Genomic DNA, 24,115 nt, shown 5'->3' with positions numbered 1-24,115 from the left:
GCAGACATTTAGGAGGGCTAAAGTGTGTGCGTATGTGTGTATGCATGTGTGTATGCCTGTGTGTGTGTGTGTGTGTGCGTTGAGAGCAGAGTTAATAGAAGCTGACAATAGGGAGGTGCAGCTCCACCTTCGACTGTCTGTGACAAGGACATTTGACAACACCACAACAGTCCAGCCGTCACCTCGGGTCACCGGCCTCCATGCTGATGACAGGAGACAGCGGCAGAAGAGGGTTCCAATAAACCCCCCCCCACACACACACACACACACACACACACAAACCCCTCGTTCTTTATTTGTATCTTATTATGACATCATCTGAAATCTACAATGGTGCCTGAATCCTCCGAGATTCGAGCAGAATCCATCCGAGCCGCGTCACCCACCTACAGCTCTGGCAGCGGGAAAAACCCACCAGGATATTCTGACACAAGCACTTTTTTTTGCAACAATTTTGCATTTCTCCCCCCCCCCCCCTGAGCATGGTTTCTTTTTCCTCTTTATCTCCAGTGCAGCTGCAGAGGAGGCTAAAAGCTGGAAGTTGTTGTCAGGCTTTGGTGCAGCTATTTGTGGGCAGAGGGGAGGGTGAGACTGGGTGTGTGGAGCTGGTGGTCTGTGCTCCCCACGCCGGTCCTGTGGGCTGAGAGATCAGGTCTGACATCCAGTAAGTGTACCAGAGGGAGGTGTGGATGTCTGCTACAATGCAGGGTGACATCTGGAGATTTTTAGGCAAGAAATGTTGAAGCTGAAAAAGAAAAACATGAACTCTCCTAAAACCATACAGTAAGAAGATTCCGCATCCAGAACATTCTCACAGCCAAATACTATTAATTATATTATTAATAATATGATTAATCATCCATAATCCATAAGAGCTATTTCTAGTTATATATTCATACATGCTAATACAATATCTACACTGTTTTATTGCCCACACTACAGTATATCACCAGATTGGCCTATACATGGTTTACACACAATCACAACCCGGCTGTTTATTTCATATCAATTGCTCATCCAATCAGCTCTACTCCAGATAGCTGAAAATACAATTTAACAGCCACTTTGTTATGATTACATTTTTTAAATCTGATAGGATTTCTTTTTTTTTTCTTCTTTTTTTTTACCGAGCCATTTGAGGAACCAAACAGACCTCCAGCAGAGAGGTGCCATCTAAGGCTCATTTAATTCCGGCAATAAGAGCCGTAATCAAGTCTGAAATAACAAAGGCTTTCTGCGACGTGGCGACGCGGGGTTAATTTTGCCAGCGCCACTTGAAAGTCAGCAGGTTGCTGCTTAATTAATGGAGCATGACTCCAGTCCTCAGGCAGATCCTCACAGACATGGAGGGGCAAGGAAGAGACCTTCCCACACACACACACAGGCTCGGAGCACACTCGTGCCCGCACACACTCACACATTTGTTCCACACACACTACCTCAGGGGAAGCGAATCAACCTAGCTGACAGGAGCAGAAAGCTGCGCACACACACACACATTATCAGTTTCTTTCATGGCAAGGATAGCGTGTCTGGTGAGACAGGTGAGTGTGTGTGGTGAGACAGGTGTGTGTGTGTGGTGAGACAGGTGAGTGTGTGGTGAGACAGGTGAGTGTGTGTGGTGAGACAGGTGTGTGTGTGTGGTGAGACAGGTGTGTGTGTGTGTGGTGAGACAGGTGAGTGTGTGTGTGGTGAGACAGGTGAGTGTGTGTGTGGTGAGACAGGTGAGTGTGTGTGGTGAGACAGGTGTGTGTGTGTGGTGAGACAGGTGTGTGTGTGTGGTGAGACAGGTGAGTGTGTGGGGTGAGACAGGTGTGTGTGTGGGGTGAGACAGGTGTGTGTGTGGGGTGAGACAGGTGTGTGTGTGGGCTGAGAGCAACCTGACGCTGCGCCGCCTGATTTAATTCAAACATACAGAGCAGGTCGACCGCGGCCTACAGAGACACCCTGCAGGAGACTAGTCAGGGAGGGAGGGAGTCAGGGAGGGAGGGAGTCAGGGAGGGAGGGAGTCAGGGAGGGAGGGAGGGAGGGAGGGAGGGAGGGAGGGAGGGAGGGAGGGAGGGAGGGAGGGAGGGAGGGAGGGAGGGAGGGAGTCAGGGAGGGAGGGAGTCAGGGAGGGAGGGAGTCAGGGAGGGAGGGAGGGAGTCAGGGAGGGAGGGAGGGAGGGAGGGAGGGAGGGAGGGAGGGAGGGAGGGAGGGAGGGAGGGAGGGAGGGAGGGAGGGAGGGAGGGAGTCAGGGAGGGAGGGAGTCAGGGAGGGAGGGAGTCAGGGAGGGAGGGAGGGAGTCAGGGAGGGAGGGAGGGAGGGAGGGAGGGAGGGAGGGAGGGAGGGAGGGAGGGAGGGAGGGAGGGAGGGAGGGAGGGAGGGAGGGAGGGAGGGAGGGAGGGGTCAATGTCAGAGGCAAGTATCCTTGCGCTGTGATGAGCAGGCAGGCAGAAGGGTAACACAGCCATGATTACACAGGACCCAGCTGACCAGGAGAATTACCGCTGACTGCACACGCACACACGCGAGCGCATGACTGTTCACATGAGAGTCAAGTCACTAAGAAATTAGAGACCCATTATTCACCATTACACACACGCGCTGCTACATTGACACTCCCACACCTGATTCATTTAGAATCAGGACACATAACAGTCCTGTGAAAACAACAGGCATATGGACCAAAGCAACACACCTGTTCAAGAACACCACAACCTGTTGTCAGCTCCAGCCTGAGGTGTGTGTGTGTGTGTGGGGGGGGGGGGGTGTAATGTGAACACTTGTAATCCTTAGACTCCACTCAAATCACACATTTCTAACGAACATATTTTACATGATCACGTCATAGAACAATAAGCAGTGCAATGTGCTCAACGGGTAAAGCAGAGACTAGTGGAAAATCTGTTTTGAATTTGTTCGTTCATTCATTCAAAAAAAAGGGAGTTCAATGGGAAATGTCATTAGTGAAAGCCTACTGTGGAGAACACTGCTTTCATGTCAACGCTGCAGTCGGAAATTAAGGCTCGCCCTCCTCTGGATCTCTGGAATGAAGATAAATGTTCCCATCATACTGTGGTTCCTACCTAACCTCACTGGGGAAGGCTTTCCCAGTAACACACGGGCGCCAGCACAGTCTACCACAAATGACTGTAATTTAGCTTTTAAGCCGAATCCTGACCCAGAAACATAATTCATTATCACACGGCAAAAGAATTAATCTGAAACTCTGAAAAATTACTTATAAAACCCATCAATGCTCTGACAAGGGTAGTAAATCTTGGCATGCACTCAGGTGTGACTACGTTGCACGAATCAGGTGTTAAATTTGGAATTAGCTGCTTTCTGGCTAACAACACATACATCACCCTAATGCAGTTCTGTCATTGCTGTGCTGGGCTCTAATCAGGGCGCATCTGTGTGCTGATGGCTCTCAGCCCTGGGACTGCACACACAGAGGAAGACCTGAGGACAGAGTGTTTACACTGGGCCCCCAGTCCCTGCCACTGCTAGCCACGCAGGGGAAACATACTGTAGACAAGGGGGGGGGGGAGGCAGTATGTGTGCCCTGATGAAAGTATCTATTCTTTATTGATATATACTAATCCGTGGTGACCATGGCAACCCTGACCCATCCATTCCGACCTGTCGCGTGAGGAAACTGAGGAAAGCGAGATGTGCAACAGAGATCTCGGTCTTAACCTAAGCTAGTCTGAGCTCCACGCCTCCTGATGTGACCTGAGCACGTTCCACAACAAGGCTCCCTCTGTCCCCGTTCACCGTGAGGCTAGCTGACACCATGGTGACCGCGACACCAGCTGATCGTCACAATCACGTGTCGGACGCCATTTTAATCTTCACGTCTTGTTTTCTTGGTATAAAACACAGGAGTGGTTGACAGTTCTTAAGGTGGAAGGAGAGCTTCAACCCCACCCCCCACCCCCCTCCCCCCCACACTCACACAGACACACACACACACACACACTCACACACCTGACTCCTCTACAGCTCCATCTGTGTCCGGACACCCAGGGATTATCAGCTATCAGTGGCAGCGTCTCCGCTGGGGCCATGCCTCAGCTCATCTCCTCCCGTGCAGAGCCGCTTGGCTGCCTGTTATAATTGAGGCTGATACCATTCCCCATGGCTGCCATCTTCCCGGCCTCCCTCATCTACCCTCACTCTTTCCCTTCCGTTCTCTTACTCCCTTATCATTCTCCGAATACCTTTCCTCGGGTCACTGAGACGAACCAGCAGACTTCCAGTTTGGCAGGCAGTTTGTCCTGTGGTAGAAAATGTAAATGTCTTTTTTCCCCCCTGTTTACTACCCCCATGATTGACACTGCAGACAAGGAAACAGCCCTCTTCCTTTCTGAGGGACAGCCAAATACAAATATTTTTGGCAACACTTTACAATTGAGTTTTTTCCTCAAAAAACGAAACAAAAAAAACATGTCAGCTGTCTACGAAGTGAGGGCGAACGGAAGTGTGTTTTCAAAGGTATGCCTGAGTTCAGAGGTGTGTTGGAGCTTTGATCGTGACGGGTAGAAGGCTGCCTGCAATACAGGTGAAAGCAGCTGACGAAAGAGTCCGGACGACTTATTCTCGAGCGTTAGCGAAACGGGTCCTCTCGGGCTACACACTAGCTACCTTCATTATTTGTGTACACTGACAAAAAAAAAAACTGCTGGGCTACAGTGAGATACTGCCGGTGCGCTGTCAGCGCTCTCGTGAGTCGAGGTCTGAGGAGAATGAGTGTTGCTGCAAAGAAACGAACGAATGAGAAACGCGTTCACTCTTCGATTTGAGACAAAAAAAAGGCAGTTGGATTCAGGGTAAACTTATGGTGACCAGACGTCTTCTTTAACCCGTCCTCTTTTCAATACCTAAAAAATGCGTCCAAAATAGGCCGGGATTTTGCCCCGTTGGGTATTTGTGTTTCTCTGGGTCTTTCACAAACTAGTTATTACGCCCTTACTAGTTTTGGAAAGGGTATCTCCCTTACGTGCCACATTCTTGCGTGAGCTCTGACTGTAGAGAGAACCGTTATTGGTCGACCTCCTTCTCAGTGTTGCCAGATGCACGATAATTATCCTCCAAGTACGATCATCTTGAGGCTTTGGTAAGATACCATTTCCAATCTGGCAACACTGCTACCACCACCACCCCCGCCGCGACGAAGTGTCCTCTTTTTCACAAACTCAAATCTGCTCACCCTAGTATAGTGCCATTACCTATCTGTGTCAACACCATAAAAGAACATACTGTTCGTCTGTCACTATAACAATGGGCCATGACACACTATGGCGTGTGAGTTGAGGTGGCAGACACCTCAGTCTCACCACTATGTCTACTAGTCACATACTGAATCGAGAAGCAATCAAATCAAAGAGATACATCTTTGTATTTTATTTTATGGCTGGTATGATAACGCACAACACAAAAATGGCACATGAAATGACCCATTTTGTTAGATTGCTGTTTTGACCCAAAAGACCAGCTGGTGAAATGGTTTATGTTGGGTTATGGATGAATGAACTGAAAAGAAAACCCTCAGACATCATTCTCTAGCTTTCAGACAAAATGATCCCTGTATGCTTATGTAAACGCACCTGAAAAATTATCTCTGTCTGTCTGTAAAATGAGTGGCGTAGCAATCGTCTGGTTGGTGGGGAAAAGTGGGTCATGTTTGTCTGGCCACAATTTATGACAAAATCTATTTAGCACACACTTAGCGTATGTTCAGTTTTTGCATTAGTGCATGTAGATGCACTGGCAAAATATATACATTGCACACAAATAGGAAATTCTAGCATTGTCTGACTTCTGTGAGAGTGCACACTAAACACATAAGCATTTGGATACTCGCACAGATTCTCTTTGTCTCTGTCTCTCTCTCTCTCACACACACACACACACACACAAAAAGACTCTAGATACTGACACTCATTTCTGACCCAATTCCTCATTAAGTAACTCAATGTCAAACTACAGGCAGGGGAATAGGGCTCAGTCCCCCTGTAACAATAGCTACTGTACACTAACTACTAAAGAAACATGACCATACTGTACTGTGGCTAAGTGTCTTTGAAGAGTGTCAATGATGCTTCTGTCTATGTTGCAACGTTTGACCACAACTCAATAATAAAAAAAAATATAAAAGAATTGTGACAAACACTCTCGAATTAAAAAAACCCTCATCTCTTACTAAAAGTCTATTTCAGTCACCAGATGAAGGTAATTTTCCACAGGTGACGACGACTCCCATCCCCTAACCCTCCCCCCAGCAACACGCCACAGCATGCATCATGTCAACCGAAATCAAAAGTGTTAGCCAGGGAAGGTTGGTGGGAATGTGGGCCCTCAGCCAGAATCCTGCACTGCGTTTTCCCTGGCATGGGGCACACCACCAGACACTGGGCGTGAGAAGACTAATGAGTGTCCCTGCAACTGGAGAGTAAGACAAACCCCCCCCCCCCCCCTCCTTGCCTCCTCCAGATGGACCCAATTAAACCATTAGGCAATGAGTGGAGGCTGATGACTCCATCAGGGCCTGTTCCGGGCTTAAATAAACGCCGCTGCAAAATAAAGCTGCGTTCGGAATTACGGCTTCGTTCCCATGCTGTTTACCAAACACTTTGAAGTGGAGGGGGGTGGGTTGGAAGGGGGGGGGGGGAACCTCTTCTTTTGTATCTGTTTTCTCAACTCTGCCTCTTTTTTTTCGTACGGTTCCTCCACACAGGGATGTTTTATCTCCGTTGTGAGGGGCTGCTCCTGCTCTTCACTGCCTGGGGCCCGGACTCTTGAGGAGGGCGATAATTTAGAATGAAATACGCCAGAATGAGATCTACAGTGGCTCAGTCCTCACTTACCCTCTCTCACTCTCTCTCTCTCCTCCCTCTCTCTTTTTCTCCCGGGTCCAGTTTATCTGTCATCACCTCAGCCGTCCCATATATCCAGGCATATCGTCGATGTGATTCAGACCTGCCATCACTCAGCCTCCCGCTGCAGCTTCGCCCCGCCACAGAGCTCCTCTCAGAGGCAGCACTGCCGGAGCCACACACACACACACACTACCACTCACCGGACACACCGATACCAAGGAGGCTCTGCGCTCCGTGTGCGTCCAGGACACAGCTGCCTCCGTCTCCTGCATTCAGAAACGCCGGCCCTCCTCTTCCCGGCGAAGGCTGCGATATACCGGCTCGCACAGGGAGAGGATCGTTTATCATCTTGTGGGAAATGTTGGGCGCTAGGAAAAGGGGACCATTTCATGTGCAACAGAAGCAGCAGACGTTATCTACCTCTATATGGCAGGCTGTCCTCAAACATAACCCGGCAGATGCACGCCTCTAAAAACCAACACTTGAATTTATCACCCTATTACCCTATAGGGCTTTCATAATGTGTGGTGATAAATTCTCCCTGGACGTCTTTGATGCTTCAGCTGGGGCGGTCTGTTCGACGCGGGGCGGAGACAGACTGAGAGCAGTCAGGCTGATCACACAGATCAGGTCCCTCGCATCTTCAGCAGGGGATCGTGGGAAATGGAGTTTTCCTTTTTCCCATGTGTTGATTGACAGACCACAGGCAGCAGGTCAGCGTGCAATTGAACCTCTGAGACAGCCTCCGCTCGGCCTCCGTTCGTCGCGGCGAAGCGCTTCAATGGGAAGGCTGATGTTTACCTGCCCTCAATGACAAACACACAGTCCCTGTCGTCCTCCTGTCCCTGGCCTGCTCTGTCCCACCATCAGGCACAGGAGAAATATAGGTCTCTCTCTCTCTCTCTCTCTCTCTCTCTCTCTCTCTCTCTCTCTCTCTCTCTCTCTCTCTCTCTCTCTCTCTCTCTCTCTCTCTCTCTCTCTCTCTCTCTCTCTCTCTCTCTCTCTCTCTCTCTCTCTCTCTGACAATGAAATACAGGGACACCAATCTGGGGAGGGGTGGGGGGGGGTGTCCCCTGACGTGGCTACAGCTGTGTGGCTGTCCTACTTTCTGCCATCCACAACCCTGCCAACTCCTCTACCACTTAGCCCTACCAACACAACCTCTCTCTTTCTTTCTCTCCTTCCGTGTCTGTGATGTATGCTTGTCTTCTCTTTTCTCCAGTTCCGTCACTCAACTTACGGGCGGATGACAGCGTCAGAGATAAGGGGCCCGACAAAAAGTCAACATTCCTGCGAACATCTGTTCCGTTTGGTGGGTTCCTTGCTCTGATGCTCCATTTTACGTCTGATTTCTCTGTCAGGGTCGGGGGAATTCTGTTTTGAGCTGCTAGCGCATGACATGCTACACAACTTCCAAACCATGGTGCTGAATTAAAGATGCGACATATGCTTCTGACTTTGCCTTAGTGATTATATAAAGGGACAAAATAACCCTCTCTAAAAGGCTTGTTAACTTGATCAAATATAAATAACAGCATTAATGTGTTTCTTTGTCAGAACCCTATCGGTAAGGTGATCTTCATACACAGTATTTTGGGTCCTACACAAAAAATACAACCTTGTTCACAAGCCAGGGCTCAAACCTGATTGTTCCCCAACGAAAACTTAGCATAGACCACTGAGCTAAAGCCCAGACATGGGTTAGGGTCAGGGAAGGTTCTCCTGAACGTGGCCCTGGCCCTCAAACCATCTCTCGTACATCAGCAGTGCCTCAGCAACAAAGCAACAGAAGTAGAAACTGCCTCATTCTGAGGCAGCGCCCTCCTCGCCAGCCCACCCGGCAGCTCTCAGGCTGCACTTGTCACGCTCAAGCTGAGAGATGGCACATCCACGCTTTAGCCTGTTCTCCCTGTGCCCTCCCCTAGCCTCGCAACCCTCTAATAATCACTGACACTCGCAGCTCTCCTACATCCCCTCCCTCTCTCCTCCGGCGCTCCGAAACCGGCAATTGGCCTCAAACGAGCCAAACTTAATCCCATCATCCTTTGCCTCCCGCCTGCAACGCTGACTAGCGTGCCGACAGAGAAGAACAAAGGGACTAATAGAGCCTCACCTCTCCTCTTCTCGTTCCGTTCCTCTCCCGCCTCTCTCTCTCTCTCTCTCTCACTTGCTCTCTCTCTTTCTCTCCCTCTCTGACGGTCTGTCACCCTGCCTCCCCTGTCAAATACCCGCCATGTTTAGCATCGTCTCCTGTCGGCGTACAGTCTTCATTGTTCTGTGTAATTGCACTCAGCGGGCCTTGAGAGCTGCAGAGCTCCTCTTCAGACGACTGTGTTACTCCCTCGCCTCTCTGTGCTGTTTGTCTTTCATAAACACATCCTCCATTCAGGTCCGCAGGTATTCTGGTGCACTTCAGAGAGTGCTATGGGCAGCCACACCACGGAGCCAACAGCACATGAAAACGACTTCCAAAAACCAGCGCCTTGACCTTCTGGACTCCCACGCTCAATAAACGTAATGTAGCTCCAGCGTGGCATGCTGTCACCTGCCATCGCCACCTGCCCCCCCCCCCGCCCCCACCCTCCTCCATCTCTATTCCTCTCCTCTCTTCATCCATCATTCTGTCGTTCTCTAAACTGGGACAGCCCATCACTGTGGTGCTTAACCCCTCTTTCTGTAGTCGTCCCCTACTCCCCCCCCTTCGGCTGTTGCATCAATGCCTTCTCCACACCTGCCTTCAGGCCGGAGAATGTGCAGGTCTCTCCTGAGGGGATTGCTGGGACTGGACCCGCAGTGACTTCTGGGTTAAGGACACCTTTGTCACAAGTCTATACCTACCCACAGCACACACACACAGACCTACCGAAACATCCTGCCCAGCCCAAGAACCACTTCCCATCTATCATCTAATCCTACCTCCGTCACAGATGGTGGCCCAACCCTGTTCCACTTTCCTCCGCCTCCCCACAGACCCATACCCGGCCATGTCCCTCCTTATGTACCCGCCTCACACACCACCCTCACGCCCAGCCCCTGCCCTCCTCACCCTACTCCTCCTCCCCAGTCCTCCCTCTGCTCCCCCAGGGCCTCTCTCCCTTCCCCCCCCCCCACCCCTCCACCCGTGGCTCCTTCACTGCCGCGAGAGAAGCAACATGAGCCCATGAGGTTAGGGAAAGAACATAACGGCATCATTATCCCCAACGACAGCGATGACAACAACGATGGCATATTAGTGCATAACGACAGTGAGGAGGGAGGGAGGGAGGGAGGGAGGGAGGGAGGGAGGGAGGGAGGGAGGGAGGGAGGGAGGGAGGGAGGGAGGGAGGGAGGGAGGGAGGGAGGGAGGGAGGGAGGGAGGGAGGGAGGGAGGGAGGGAGGGAGGGAGGGAGGGAGGGAGGGAGGGAGGGAGGGAGGGAGGGAGGGAGGGAGGGAGGGAGGCGGTGGAGGCATTTAAAACAACGGGTCGCATTTTGGGAAGTTCAATTAAATTGCTAGTGACAGCATGCATGTGAGGGCATAGCTGCCGAGCACCACTTGACTCCCCTTCATTAGAGTGTGATGGTGCCAGGCTAGACTAATTTTATATTTGGTGTATTTATAGCTGAATAAGCAGCTGGTGAATGGGACCCTGTAAGGATGCTGGGGGGGACATTGAGATCTGGTCAAAGACCATATGAGAAACTAAAAGGGGTGACATGCAACAAGATCATCTTTAGGTGTTTGTTGATACAATCGGAGAGGCGACAAAAACAAACTTGGATAGGGGTAGGGGGTCGTAGGATTGGAAACAGCATGATGTATTGGGTACCAGACGCAATACTTCATGTTTGTATGTGCTTGTTTACAGCTGTCTTTATTAGTGTTGGATATTCCCTGGCCCAGGTCATTGCTCTGCATTGATTTCACTGAAACACTTTCCTACCATCCGAAAGAAAATCACTCAAGCGGAGGTTGACAAAGAGAAAAGAACAAATAAGACATGTCAAATTAGCTTAGCTTAGCAAATCTCCAGACGATTGTCAATCTAATTAAAATATGGCTAATTATAACGTGTGTAAGCGTCAGACAACCACTCAGCCATAAAGTCTTGGCTGTCAGGTGTAAACAAGCCTTGTGACTGTTGGAGGAGGAAATTCAATCGACATCTGTTAATTTATCTCAGGCTGGAGACCAAATTGAAAAATGGATTGCTGTGCGTGCCACAGATCTGCATTGTGATCAAGGACCAATGCATTTCAGGCTGCACCTGCTTAGTAAACGATAATGGGCATCTCACTGAGTCGCCAAGGGCATTTTATCTGGCCAATAACGGATCAAGGCGCCATCTTCTCCAGTCCAATAGAGAAGCGAGACGAGGGGGAAAGGAGGGATCAGAACAGACGGGTTAGGAGACAACACACAAGGTGCTTACGACCACAGAATGTCTTCAATCAAAGAGGGAAATTCTTTCTGGAAGTGAACCAGAGTCTTCATTACAGGGCTCTAATGAGTAGAAATGGGAGACAATAAATCCATTCATTCACTGAAAGCTCCCTGGCTCTGAAGTCCAGGCTAATGATATTGCATTTTCCTCTTTTAATAATAGGCCAATCCATATGGCCCCTGACTGCTTTCATAATATTACTCCTACTCAAACTGCAGGGGCAGAGTCTTGACAAAGCTCTTTACAGAAATGGTTTCCTATGGGAGATTAATTGACGTTGCAGTGACAGTTTAAATCCAGGTTGAGAAGTTATTGTGAAATCAGGTGTTATTTTGCACCTTTGATTTGGAGACTCTCCATTTCCATCAGTCTGTGAATGTTCTTCATACACACCCAAGCAAGAGGCTGACTGTTTAGACAAACACATACGGAGAAGAATATAAATCAGCCTGAGTGTGAATAGTGAGCCTCTGGAGGACGATAAACCATGACCTCATGATAAACCATGACCTCATGATAAACCATGACCTCATGATAAACCATGACCTCTTGTGGCACCAGCAGATCTCTCAGCCTGGTTGAGATGAACCTGATTATAATCCTGCTTCCTCTTCTCATGTTTGGCTCACCCTGGGGTCAGACACACAATAACACCCCCTTCTCTCTCTCTCTCTCTCTCTCCCCCTCTCTCTCCCCCTCTCTCTCTCCCCCTCCCTCTCCCCCCCTCTCCTCCTCTCTCTCTCCCCCTCCCCCCTCTCCTCCTCTCTCTCTCCCCCTCCCTCCCTCTCTCCCCCCCTCTCTCCTCCTCTCTCTCTCCCCCTCCCTCCCCTCCCCCCTTCTCCCCCTCCCTCTCTCTCTCACAGTCTCTCACTGATACACAAACATGGAAAGAAAATAAGAAAGAGAAAGAGAGAGAATATCCATACCACCCTTCGACACAGAAGGTTTTTCAAACCATAGGAAGAAATACCGGTCCACAGCAGATTCCATAGCAGCAAACGGTAAGAGATTCAAAATTGTAGCTTCTCAGGTCAAGTACACTTGACATAGATCAAGTAAGATGGATGAGGATTGATGGAAATGAAAATTCAAAGTTGAGTCATTTCAAGAAAGTGCAAAGCATGAAAAGAAAACTTCTTTTCAAACGTTGAAAATCCACAGTTGTATCTCAGAGGAGTACACAAGCCATATTTTCCAAACCCACTTCACCCTGTGGTTATATTACAGTAAAAGGAACTCAGTGTGATTTGCGATATTTAAAGCCTATTTTCCTGCAGTCTGGCATCTTTGATAGTCCCTCACCTAATAGCACCTCCAGGCCCACAGATGAACAGAGTGTTCCCCATGTCACCATCTGTATTATTTGAAGGTTTCTTTGTCTTGCAACATGGCGGTTTTATAAGCTCCTGTGACGGTGACAGGAAAGAAGGAAACTGCCTGAACAGGTAACCACTAAATAAGAGTCTGCAGTCGACAGCTACCAGAAGCTGAGTGTTAATGACGGTGTATTATGGGTGTGCAAATCATGACTGTGCTGCATGCGTGTTTGCGTGTCTGTAGATCATGATCGCGTGTGTGTGTGTGTGTCTTTTGATCCCGGTGGCGTGTGTGCGTTTTTTCCGGGTGTGTGCGTGCAAGTGTCTCTCCCTCTAATCCTGCTGATGGTCCATTCAAATTAAAATGAACCTCCATCACATTAATAGGAACACAAGAGAACAATGACAGTCTTTCTCCAGTCAGCGGGAAGAGGAGAGGATTATCTGCATTATCGTCAGGACCATTACCATTAAACCCAGCCACCACTCCATCCTTTCTTTTTAAATGAAAAGAGAGAATGGTGGTATTCAACTGAAAGTTTCCTATCTGCTTTCAGAGGTTCTGCAGAGTTTCAGCCAGCTGTACTGTCAGCCAGACTGAGTACGTCATTATAGCTTTATCTGACCTGGAGATCAGATCTGATTAGTCAATTATCATACTGTTTCACATATATGATTGTTGTCATGTTCCTCATCATCATCATCATCATCATCACCCTCCTCATCATTATCATCACCCTCCTCATCATCACCCTCCTCATCATTATCATCACCCTCATCATCATCATAATCATCATCACCCTCCTCATCATTATCAACACCCTCATCATCATCATAATCATCATCATCATCATCACCCTCCTCATCATTATCATCACCATCATCATCATCATCATAATCATCCTCATCATCATCACCCTCCTCATCATTATCATCACCATCATCATCATCATCATCATCACCCTCCTCATCATCATCATCATCGTCCTCGTGGTCATAGCCTGCCAGAGTTACTGCATCAGCACCCTTTTCATATGACTCCAGGACAGTAACAACTCCATCAACATGGTGATAATCACCAGCCTAAGTAGTCCTGATACTGTATGAAGACTTAACTGTCCTATTAAATGTGTTCAAACTTCTCCCACAGGCCCAGTTGTCTAGTCACACTCACACAAGTGAGTATGAGGTGCGACATCTGTCAGGCTGCAGTGTTCCACATTATCGGAGAATCGATGCCGAGTTCCGTGGACACGGTTGAAAAAAAGGTTTTGGTGCTGCGGGTGTGTTTCAACTCCACATAACACTCTGCAAGAAGGGACGGCGTCACCACCATGTGAGATTTTACCTGAACATAGTCTGTGTCTAATTTAAGAACCGATGTAAGTGGGTGTGTCTATCTTCCCAGAGAGATCAGTATGTGTGTCCTTTTAAGCTTGGCACAGCTTGTAGCCCCAGGTCCAGTCTACCCTTCAACCTTCACCAGCCGCCGCAGCCTCCAAACGGCGGCCTGGGTGGGATTGTCTGGGTGTAAAAGAAATGGTGAAAAAACGGGCAGGGTAGAATTTTTCCAGTTCATGCCAAAGCCATCCTGGCCGTTGCCAAAAGCTCTGTGCTGTGCAAACGTTGCAACTGAATCAATCTCAATATATACTCAGGCCTTATCGGAGCAACCAAATACACTCTGAGCTTTCGAAGGCAATGGATGGGTAATTGGAGCAGGACATTATTGCAAATACAAACATATCCAGTCTAGTTCAAGCTGTTCAAATCAAAAGTGGAAATGCAGTTAGGAAGATAGGGAAAATGAATATTTTGCCAATGACATAGTCCAACCGTGGCAACAGCTGGAAAGATGCATAAAAAGTCCTATATACAATGATTTAAAGGAACACTGGGATGCTGAAAGCTAGGTGGCAGTTTAGATAGAAATCACATCAGACAAAGCTAATGCAGGCAAAGATTTTTTTTTAAACACCTTTTAAAGGATTTGCCAGATAAGCCTGGGCTGTGCGCAAGGGGGCCCTAAAGGACGCCGGAATCGATGGATGAGAGGGGATTTACTGTAGGGCGTCGAGTGGGAAAACTGTTATTTAATGCTGTGTGTGAGAGGAATAATGAAGCTGTGAAGAACCTCATATGCCTGCCTAGCTTCTCATCATTATCAATGGCCTAATCTCCCATAACCCTGCTTCAGCAGGCGCACTCTGATCTAATGTGCTCCGCTTGTCCATTTAACACCTCCAGAATTACCACACTCATATGCATTTATGTATGACTGAATGGAGGAGGGTAAAGATGACTCTTTGCCAGGATGAAAAGATGATTACTTTCCAAAAGCTGTGGAGTTAGGGGAAACACACACTGCACAAACACTGTTAACACTCGTCGTGTCATCATGTTTTACGTTCTAGGCCGTGATACAAACCGTAACAGGAGCTAATATGCTATTCAGTGGTGCAACTGGCAGTCACGCAAAACGTTAAAAAGACCCGATTTAACGATTTTGCGGGGCGAGCAGGATCCAAGGTTCCAATACCGTCGTCAAGGTCCCCGGCACGTCTATTGGGGGAAGACGCCTTAGTGTCGGTTTGTGCCGGGCTGTGTGGAGATCTGAGCACGTAGCCACCCTGAACGCAACATCAAGAGTAGGCTCTAGGTCTCTCTTGAAGAAGCCCTTAAATCTGAATGAGATGTCCAGGTGAATTGAAAGGTTTTAAAGGCTACTAGACACTCTGACCTCCAGAGAGTACCCCCCCCCCCCCTCCCTCCCTCCCCGAGAGGACCCGCTGAAGTGCACCATCTTGTTAATGGAAATAAATGCTGTAACTGGGCCCCGCGGCAATAAGACTTGCCTATTGCTCGCTAAAGTCCTTCATTAACTTTATCTAAAATAGGCCCCTTCTCCGATAGTAGAAGAAGAAGGAAGAGTAAGCCGCTTCATCCAATTTCCTGGTATTATTCCAAATGAAACAGCGTATCGCTGTTAACTTTGCAATGTCAGCGTAGTGGAGTAGGTTTGCCATGATGATGTGTGTGCATGATGTGTGAGGGCTTCGGTATGAAAAGATGAATTAGGGAAATTAACTTCTCTTTTTTCAGTACACACAATTCAGGGCATTTGGCTTTCAGATATTTCATGAGATCAGCATAATATTTGTGGAGCTTATGAGTTATGTATATACAAAGGACCGCTTATTCATCACATTTCCTGGTTGTTAAAGAGATCCACGTGGAAGGATAGGGTTAGGGTTAACCTAACCTTTTCACCTTGTTTCAGTAGTCAATTGTGTTAACAACAAGAACTGTACAATGGCAGCTGTGGGAGGCTAGCTCTGACTCAAATCAAAATCATCAAATGATCTGGACCCTCTCCATACTCCATATCATGACTCAGAATATGGCACAGTTAGCCCTAATTAGGATCACAAACTGTCAAAATGTTTTGCCACCACAATGTATGAGGTGTTATTTTGTAACTTTGGACGGATTTCAAGCTAGTCACAATATGGCTCAAAACTGATGACGGGGAGGAAAACTGAACTGTGGATGTGTCAATTCAGCGCGTCAACATTCCTAAAGCAAAACTTCACAAGCACCTTCCATGGCACACATTCTTTACACTCTCCTGTGTTCCTTCATAATCAACACTAGCGCTTCACAGCCCCAGACATCACAGCTCACCTAACCCACTTTTGCACGTTATTTTGATGTCAACCCACTGAGGGACACCTCCTCCATTTCTACAGTTTAATAGAGGCTGTTATGAGGGCTCAAGTATAGTGGCATGTGGCCTACATCCCTCCCCAAGACCACATTGCTCCCCAAGACCACATCGCTCCCCAAGACCACATCCCTCCCCAAGACCACATCACTCCCCAGGAATAGATTCTCCCCGACAGGAAGTGATGACGTTGATGTACCAAGGTACTGCTCTGTATATATGAAGACTGACAGCTGCCGAACTACTCTCTCCAATCAGATGGTTGTCTACAAGACTTACAGGTTGTGGAAACCCAGAACCTGAATCGATCACAGCGTTCTAGTGGAGACAGACGACAATTTCGTCCATGACTGATTGTTATCAGTATCTAATCCAAATAAATTGTCAACTGTGTGTTTAATCATTTTATAATTTTTGACATTGAATTTTCATTGTCAGCGACTATTGATTTAATGTGTAGCATTGTCATACCAAGCGATACTTCATAATTTGGCAGAGGCAGGGGGTAAAATACTTATTCGTAATTTACAGCGTAAATAAAGGATGCAATGATAACTCGGAACTCAACAGCTGAAATCAGAGTTCCCTCTTTGTCCCATTGGTTTTAATATTTCTGATTTATTTTCTTCATAACCTTAGTGAGCTGATTACCTCAACAGCTCAGCTGTGTTATTGAGACATTTCAGCATGAAATTTGTTTTTCCTCACTGAACTTTGAGCAAAAAATTCAACCACAGAGCCTCAAAAGCCAAGAGGGGCTATTAAGAGATAATTACTAATTATGCTAATTTCCAAAGTTGTGCTATTTCTTTCCTTGGTCATTTTATCTGTGGTTCTCAAGAGAAAACAGTTACCATTCAATTTTAATAACCTTTTCTTCTCCGGCTAAATGTTCTCTGTAGGACGGTGTGTCCTGAACCAAGGAAAACTCCAGCATAACCTTAATCAGGATGTGCCTGTGAATTGTAAAAGGCATGCGCCAACTAAAACATTGTTGTTGCCAGCGGCAATGACCTTCATTAACCTCATAAATGCCAGCAGTGTTTTGTCACAGTTCTTAATACGGTTATCAACACAAACAAATACAACAGAACTGTTGGAAGCCAAAAATAGTAGCGTTTCCATCTCTGTGAAACTAAACTCAGATCCATCCCAACCATCCCCCCCCCCCCCCCCACACACACCCCCCCCAACACATATTTTCACTGACATTGGGTTGTTCTACTGTTTACCGAAGCCTGCTCTGCTCATTGCCTATGGTTCATTTGGGGGTAGCCTCTCTCTACACACAAGGCTTAAACACAGTGTCATTTTACAGAGAATAAAAAGGTTACATTCTTAACTTTTCTGACACCTACACAATAACTGCAGTGATACAGGTCAAAGTAACTATTCCTTACACAGATACCACCTTCTCCTGCTGTATTATAACATGTGCCACAGGATAACATTTATAATATAAAATAACATTTATAATCTGTAAATTCCATACCTGCTTTCAGTAACATTATAGTAATTATACAAGATACTCCTGTATACAACCTGTAATTAGGTATCCTACACGTGTTTATTATGAAGGTGGATTTTTGAACACAGTATCACAACAGTAGCACTATTATTATGGTCAACCAAAGGATCAGCGACCTTTGAATTGTCTAGCAACATAGACATCCACCAATCACTGGTTATCAAGCAACCATCTCATTATTCATTCACAGCACAGGGTCCAAAATCACACAACAGCACTGCTGTGCTGTGGTCCCAAATCCCCGATCTTCTCCAATCAATGTTAAGATGGTTTCAGCTGAGCAGACGCATTGGCGTAATGGTTAGAATCTCCACTGAACGCTAACCACCTCTGCCACCTCACAGGTCCAAATCCCTCCTCCCCCCCGTTCCCTCGCCCCATCCAAGGCTGACTGCACCCTGCGTAACACTGTTGTCTACATCAAAAGTACCGTTAATACGTCGGCCCTCTTCAGCCTCCCCCAAAAAGCAACGTTTAGCTAGCAGCCGCGCCGTGTCACCAGCGACGGTTCCTCAGCTGAGTGTCACGTCTGTCTGGCTAATGACCGTGTGAAGGCCCCACGGTGCAGCGCGGCGAGGCTGAGCAGAAAGCCAGTGACCCAGTCATCTGCCCCGACCACGCCGCCCCTGCGTCCCCCCAGCCACTTCTCCACGCCCAGCCCGACCTCCAGCACACACCCTCCCGGGGAGAGAACGTAAACATTAATTGCTACATAAATAATGTGACAGTTGGTGTCAGCTGGTTCTGAATTCCCAACAGCTTTCGGATATGATGATAAGCTGTAAGACCTGACCTGATGAGTGTTAACAGTTAGGGAGAAAATGTCAGTTATTTCTTATGTCTCAGAAACTGTTGTCGTACACTAATGATAGAGTACTGGCACGTGGATTTCTATAGAATAGAGGCTGGAAAATTTGAAAATAAACGTAGAAATGAATACCACAGTTATGTTGATAATGTGAGCTTCAGCCAGGTGCACTAAATGAAACCTAAATAGAAAACTACCCTTGTGCCGACACAAACACCCGATCACAGCTATCAGAACAAATCAGGATAAATGCTTTGCAGCACTGTTGGAATATATGGCAAATGATTTTCACATTCAGCACAGTGCAGTACATTACAGTTTCTAAAATGTTGCGGTCAGGTCAAATGAGATAAATTATGAATAAATGAATATTCTATAATATGATCGGACCACTTTTTATATCTACTAATCTTAATGTGTACGTGGGTTTTGATCAGAAGCACTCTCCTGTCATGTGGTCATATGCCAAGAAAAGAACAATAAATCAGGAATAAAGTAATAAAATCAAGAGAAACATCTGCTTACACTCGGTGAATACACACATAGGTTTTTATACACAGCCCATCTCGAAATAATCTCCAGAATTTGCAAGGGATTAATTCCCAAATGCCATGGCCACATAATCCCAGAATGGGACTTTGTTGCCAAGAGAACTATAATCATAATTGTTTGGGCTCTCAAGAAGATGAGTGTGTATTAGAATAACACACAGAGAATTACAATCTCATCTCCATTATCTGAACGAGGAGAAAAATGTTAAAACAATCTGCTGACATATCTGGCTTCATGTAATTAACAATGGCTACACCACCCTTGGGTAAAAGGCGATTGTTTTTCAGGATCCTTAAAAAAAAAAATGGCACTTTCATTTCCAAAGATTAAGGATTTTGTTTTAATTTGTTGACCACAATTTTAGATACAATGGCAAATGGCAGATGTTCGGAAAGCAAAAATATATATCTCCCTCCCTCCATTTTTACCCAATCTCTCTGTTCTGTGTGCACTCTAATGTTGCCGCAGAATGTGAAAACATTGGGGACTGTTGTAGAGACCGTTATAGAGCCGTGTTTGCTAGTTCTGAGAGATAGTTCATTTGCAATCGGCCCCTGCCCCTAATGTCCCATGCTATCAAACTGAATCAGCAGCGCTGATAAATTAGCCATTTAGAAACACACTGTGAGGGAACGCCTTGTGTGTTACTCATATGCAATGCTTAATGTTGTGGAACCAATTCTGTCATTTCCATTATGTAAATACATTTACCTTGGCACTATATTTGATGTATTGTCTTCCTTGTCTCTATTACTTGGGCTATTAGAAATCAGATGTTATGGAGCTGTGTTCGATTGTCTGCAGTTTGATGAGATGTGCAAACTGTTTGCAGAACCTTGCTAAGTGTTCTATTGCTGTTAAGACTTGACACTGAAAACGCCCAGAGCATTGGCTGTTCACTCATACTTACTGAATAAAACACAACACAGACAAACTCAATGTGTTGCCTACTTCAAAACCACATCAACATGACTAGTGCATTGCTCATTGCATTGCTCATTGCATTGCATTGCACAATAGTTAAAAGAATTCCCTCCTCTTTTAGTCAAATAAGAAAGGTACATTATATTTAATAAAAAAAGAATAATTTAACAAGAACATTAATATAATGTATTCTTCATCTGATATGTGACAGACCAATGAGGAATGCTGTTTCAGGTTTGTAACACTTCATATTTTCATTTAAACAATACCAGCATGAGTTTACCTTTAGGTATATCAAACTGGACTAACCTCAGGAAAGGGAACATCGTTTTCAGAATTCTGGTCAGATATGCCTACTTCATTTGAACAGTATTAATTCAAGGGTTAATGTATACATTTTGTACTATATTTCTTCAAACTAACCCTAACCTTTTACCTTTTAATAAAAAGAACCACTCAAAAATCCCAACACACGTATAAAAACACTACACCTGGAGTGACATTTTGTCAACCTGTTAAATATTGGCTCAAAATATGGCAGATAACAACAGAAAGTGACTGGCAGTGTGGGGGGAAAATAGCCTGATCAATGAAAGTTTGTTTATCAGCGCGTCCAGACAGTGGCCCTGTCGCTGCCTGTACCTGTCAGTGGAAGCGATAAGGCAAGCAGGTTGGATGACACCAACCAGTCAGAGGCTATGTTGTCGCTGAACCTAGAGCCGATGACACATTCATTATTTCGCCTCTGAGGAAAGCCATTGCATCCTACGGCCTATAGCTTCGTCCGTTATCATGCGAGATGCGATATGGTTACTTCATATACTTGTTAAAAACCATATGCATTAATAGAAACATTTAATTAATGCTACTTTAGGAATAATTGATCTCTCAGTCCTTGCCATGCACTGCTCTCAGGAGTGGGTAGTGGACTCAGGTGAATGACATTAACATGTAGTATAGGCTACAAATGCAAATAGATTGTTCTTCATCAACTGAGATAAATAATAGTGTGTGTAACTGAACCAATTAAGTTAACTATTTACTAATATATGCTAAAATGTATGTGAACAAATGCCATAAACAAATTCTAACAACTTTAGATGTACAATATGGATTACAAAATATATATCCACATGAAGTGTAGGCTACAATGAATAGACTGCAAGTGTTCAAAAGGAATCCGTTCAATATAGTTCCACTTTAGGCCGTCTCCAAAATGTTGAGGGTTTGGAAGTCCATATCCATTAGGCCTGAACTATCAACCTTGCTTTTGACTGAGACACGTATGGTTATTAGGCTACTTAGTGAAAACATCACATTATCTGTAGTCTAGTTAGGGTCGTAACTACAGCATGTTCCGTTAGGGTAGAATACTTTGGAGACAGTTTATAGGACCGAAATCAGACTCCAAAAAATGCAATTGGCACGATAAAATTACAATACAAATGTACACGTCGAGCAACGGTTAAGGGCTTTCTAACAAATTCATGTTCACCTAAAACGACTTTTCGAGAAAATATAATCGCTTAGAATAATTTTTTTGCCAAAATATTTTACAGACTAGGTTGGTCTGCACAGCTAGCCTTGTGACCTCCACGACATCTTAGCAACAACGATGTCCACGCATTGTCCACGCAATGCACACTGAATGAAGCAAACTTCAACTTTACTGGCACAAGGTGACAATGCGTCACCGGTCCGATGGAACGTAACCAGGCAAATAGGCTTATTTTTGTCTATACATGAAATACAAACGCTTTGTATTTCATTAGATTATCTCGTAAAACGTCACATCAAAAATGTTTGGGTGGTTAGGTTAAATGCAGCTCGACGTAGTGCGCTCCGATACTCCTCCAAGGTGCACGCGACCTTTGTGCTCCAAATCATCTCTTAAAAAAATATTAACTGATAAAAAGTTTACCTTTTCTCTTCGATCTTCTCCTCCTTCTCCTTTTAAACTTGCATTTGACTTGACTGCTCGGAGTTCCCGAAGCACGGGTGTTGTTTCCAAGTACTGATGCCATCACAATCGCTCGTCTGACGGTGAAGAAACTTGGATTTGCTGCGCGGTTGTTTGTTCTCAGTTCGTGATATAAAACAGTCCTCGGTGACGTTGTGGATATTTCTGACTCTCTTTATTCCCTCCCAAACTCTTACCGGGGAGTGTGTATCGCAGCTAAAGCTCTGTCTGCCCAATTACCTCTGAAACTCCTGCGAGCCTGCCTCGTCAGAGAGACTGTATTCAGCATAGCATGAAGGCTCACACTGATACCCGCCTCCGTCGCGCGGAGTGTATAGAGCGTCTAGAATCAGCCTCGCTCTGCGATAATTTGGGCACCAGCGACTTTGAATCCAATCCTGCAGGAAGCCTATCTATTTGCTGTCGCAAATTTTAATTAGATCCAACCACCGCTGTCTTCTGGCAGTGACATCACCAGTAGCCGCCCCACCTGCACCCCATTACACCCGTTCTTCCCTTGCGCTCTTACAGACGGAGCGCCCACTCAGGGCAGAGGATCACCGGAGATCCTGTCTGTTCCCACCGGGGCACAATAAGGAGTTAAAGGTCTCTCTGCTGGTGTGAAGAAGATGTATTTTGGTTCATTTCTTATCGGTCTCTCCGCTGCATGTCTTTGTACATCTTGTGCCAGAGATTATTGGAATTCTGAAAGAGGATTATTATTATGATTTTCAAGAAATCTCTCTCACCCACTCTCTCTTTATGTCTGTTTCCCTTAGTATATTTCTTTCTCTCTCTCACTCTCTCTCTCTCACACACACACACTGACACACACACACACTCTTTCTACCTCAGATTAGGTTACATTAAGTTACCTCTGTATAACCCGAGATGAAGTTGAGGGAAGTACAGTGTTAAATTCTTAACTCATGTCAACGATTCTCTAAAATAATGGCAGTAAAGTGCTGTGATAGTCAGCCCACCTGTGACGTGTAACAGGTTAGAAAAGCAGTTTGAATAACTGCAGAAGATATTCTGTTACGTGTATTTTAGTTTCTTTTTTATCTTTTATTTTGAAATCACAAGCACACTGGTATTGGGGGTCTCTGGTAGCCCCCCCTGTCTCCCCTCGTTTTGTTCATCTCTCCCGCCTTTTTCTTTCCTGTTTGATATATGCTAGGAATGAGGTAGGTGGTTGAGTGGGATAAACAATCTAATAAATGTTGCCTTTAAAAATAGTCATATATGTTATTATCCATCCTCTTACAACTGATTATTAATATGTGTATAATATATCTGAACTATTTTTGTGAAATATCCCTCTGATGTATTGTTTATATGTTTTTTTCGTTTTGCTACATGTGCGGGCTAGTGTTAAGAGTGGAGCTAGCAAACGGGAGACTCACCAAACTGTGTTTCTGTTGGTGTGCTTACCCAGGAAATAAATATCACGTCTCTACAACAGTTGCCTACGGGTCACATTTATTACACAACACGGAAGTTACACCGGATACACATGCACCGTTAGCATGTGTGTAAGGGGTCCCTACTGTAAACTTAATATATCACATGCATGATGCACTGCATTTACAAGTGAATCAATGCAAAGACTTAGACATAGAAACCAGCATCAATGGCTTTTGTTTTTCCAAGTTCTATTTAGGCCAATAGTCTGGAGCAGGCTTGGTGACCTTCAGTGTAGGAGGTAAAGGGTTTCTGACAGGCTACCACGGCCGGAAACTTTGAAGAATGTGACATTTTGGCATTTTTTGTTCGAGCACAGTGTCGACTCTTTCAAAAAGCATTTGTGCCTTTCCTACCTTGCGGTTATGTTGAATTCCCCAGTCCTGTATGCAAGGTCAGGTGTGTGTTGGAGGTCCTCTCATGCCAGATGGATTCACAATCATACATAAAACATTGCTTTTTAACTCCAACACAATGAACTGGCCTTGTATTTCAGCTTTTCTACCTAACATACAAGATGAATACAAAATAGGTCATTATAAATTGCATT

At 46.0% G+C, this 24,115-nt stretch overlaps 1 protein-coding gene across 1 annotated transcript in view; it reads right to left on the bottom strand.

Annotated features, from left to right (window-relative positions):
• adarb2 (adenosine deaminase RNA specific B2 (inactive)) overlaps window positions 1–22,702 on the bottom strand; it is a 107,380-nt gene extending 84,678 nt beyond the window's left edge. Inside the window, exon 1 of the mRNA XM_084703541.1 lies at window positions 22,063–22,702. Within this exon, the coding sequence (XP_084559667.1) occupies window positions 22,063–22,165 (103 nt within the window). The 5' untranslated portion in view covers window positions 22,166–22,702. The remainder of the gene's footprint in view (window positions 1–22,062) is intronic.
• Between the last annotated feature and the right edge of the window lie 1,413 nt (window positions 22,703–24,115).

The sequence above is a fragment of the Hypomesus nipponensis genome, chromosome 8 (genome assembly GCF_054491055.1).
Source record: "Hypomesus nipponensis isolate SF chromosome 8, ASM5449105v1, whole genome shotgun sequence".
Classification (NCBI taxonomy): Eukaryota; Metazoa; Chordata; class Actinopteri; order Osmeriformes; family Osmeridae; genus Hypomesus; species Hypomesus nipponensis.
This window is presented reverse-complemented; position numbering and strand designations above follow the sequence as displayed.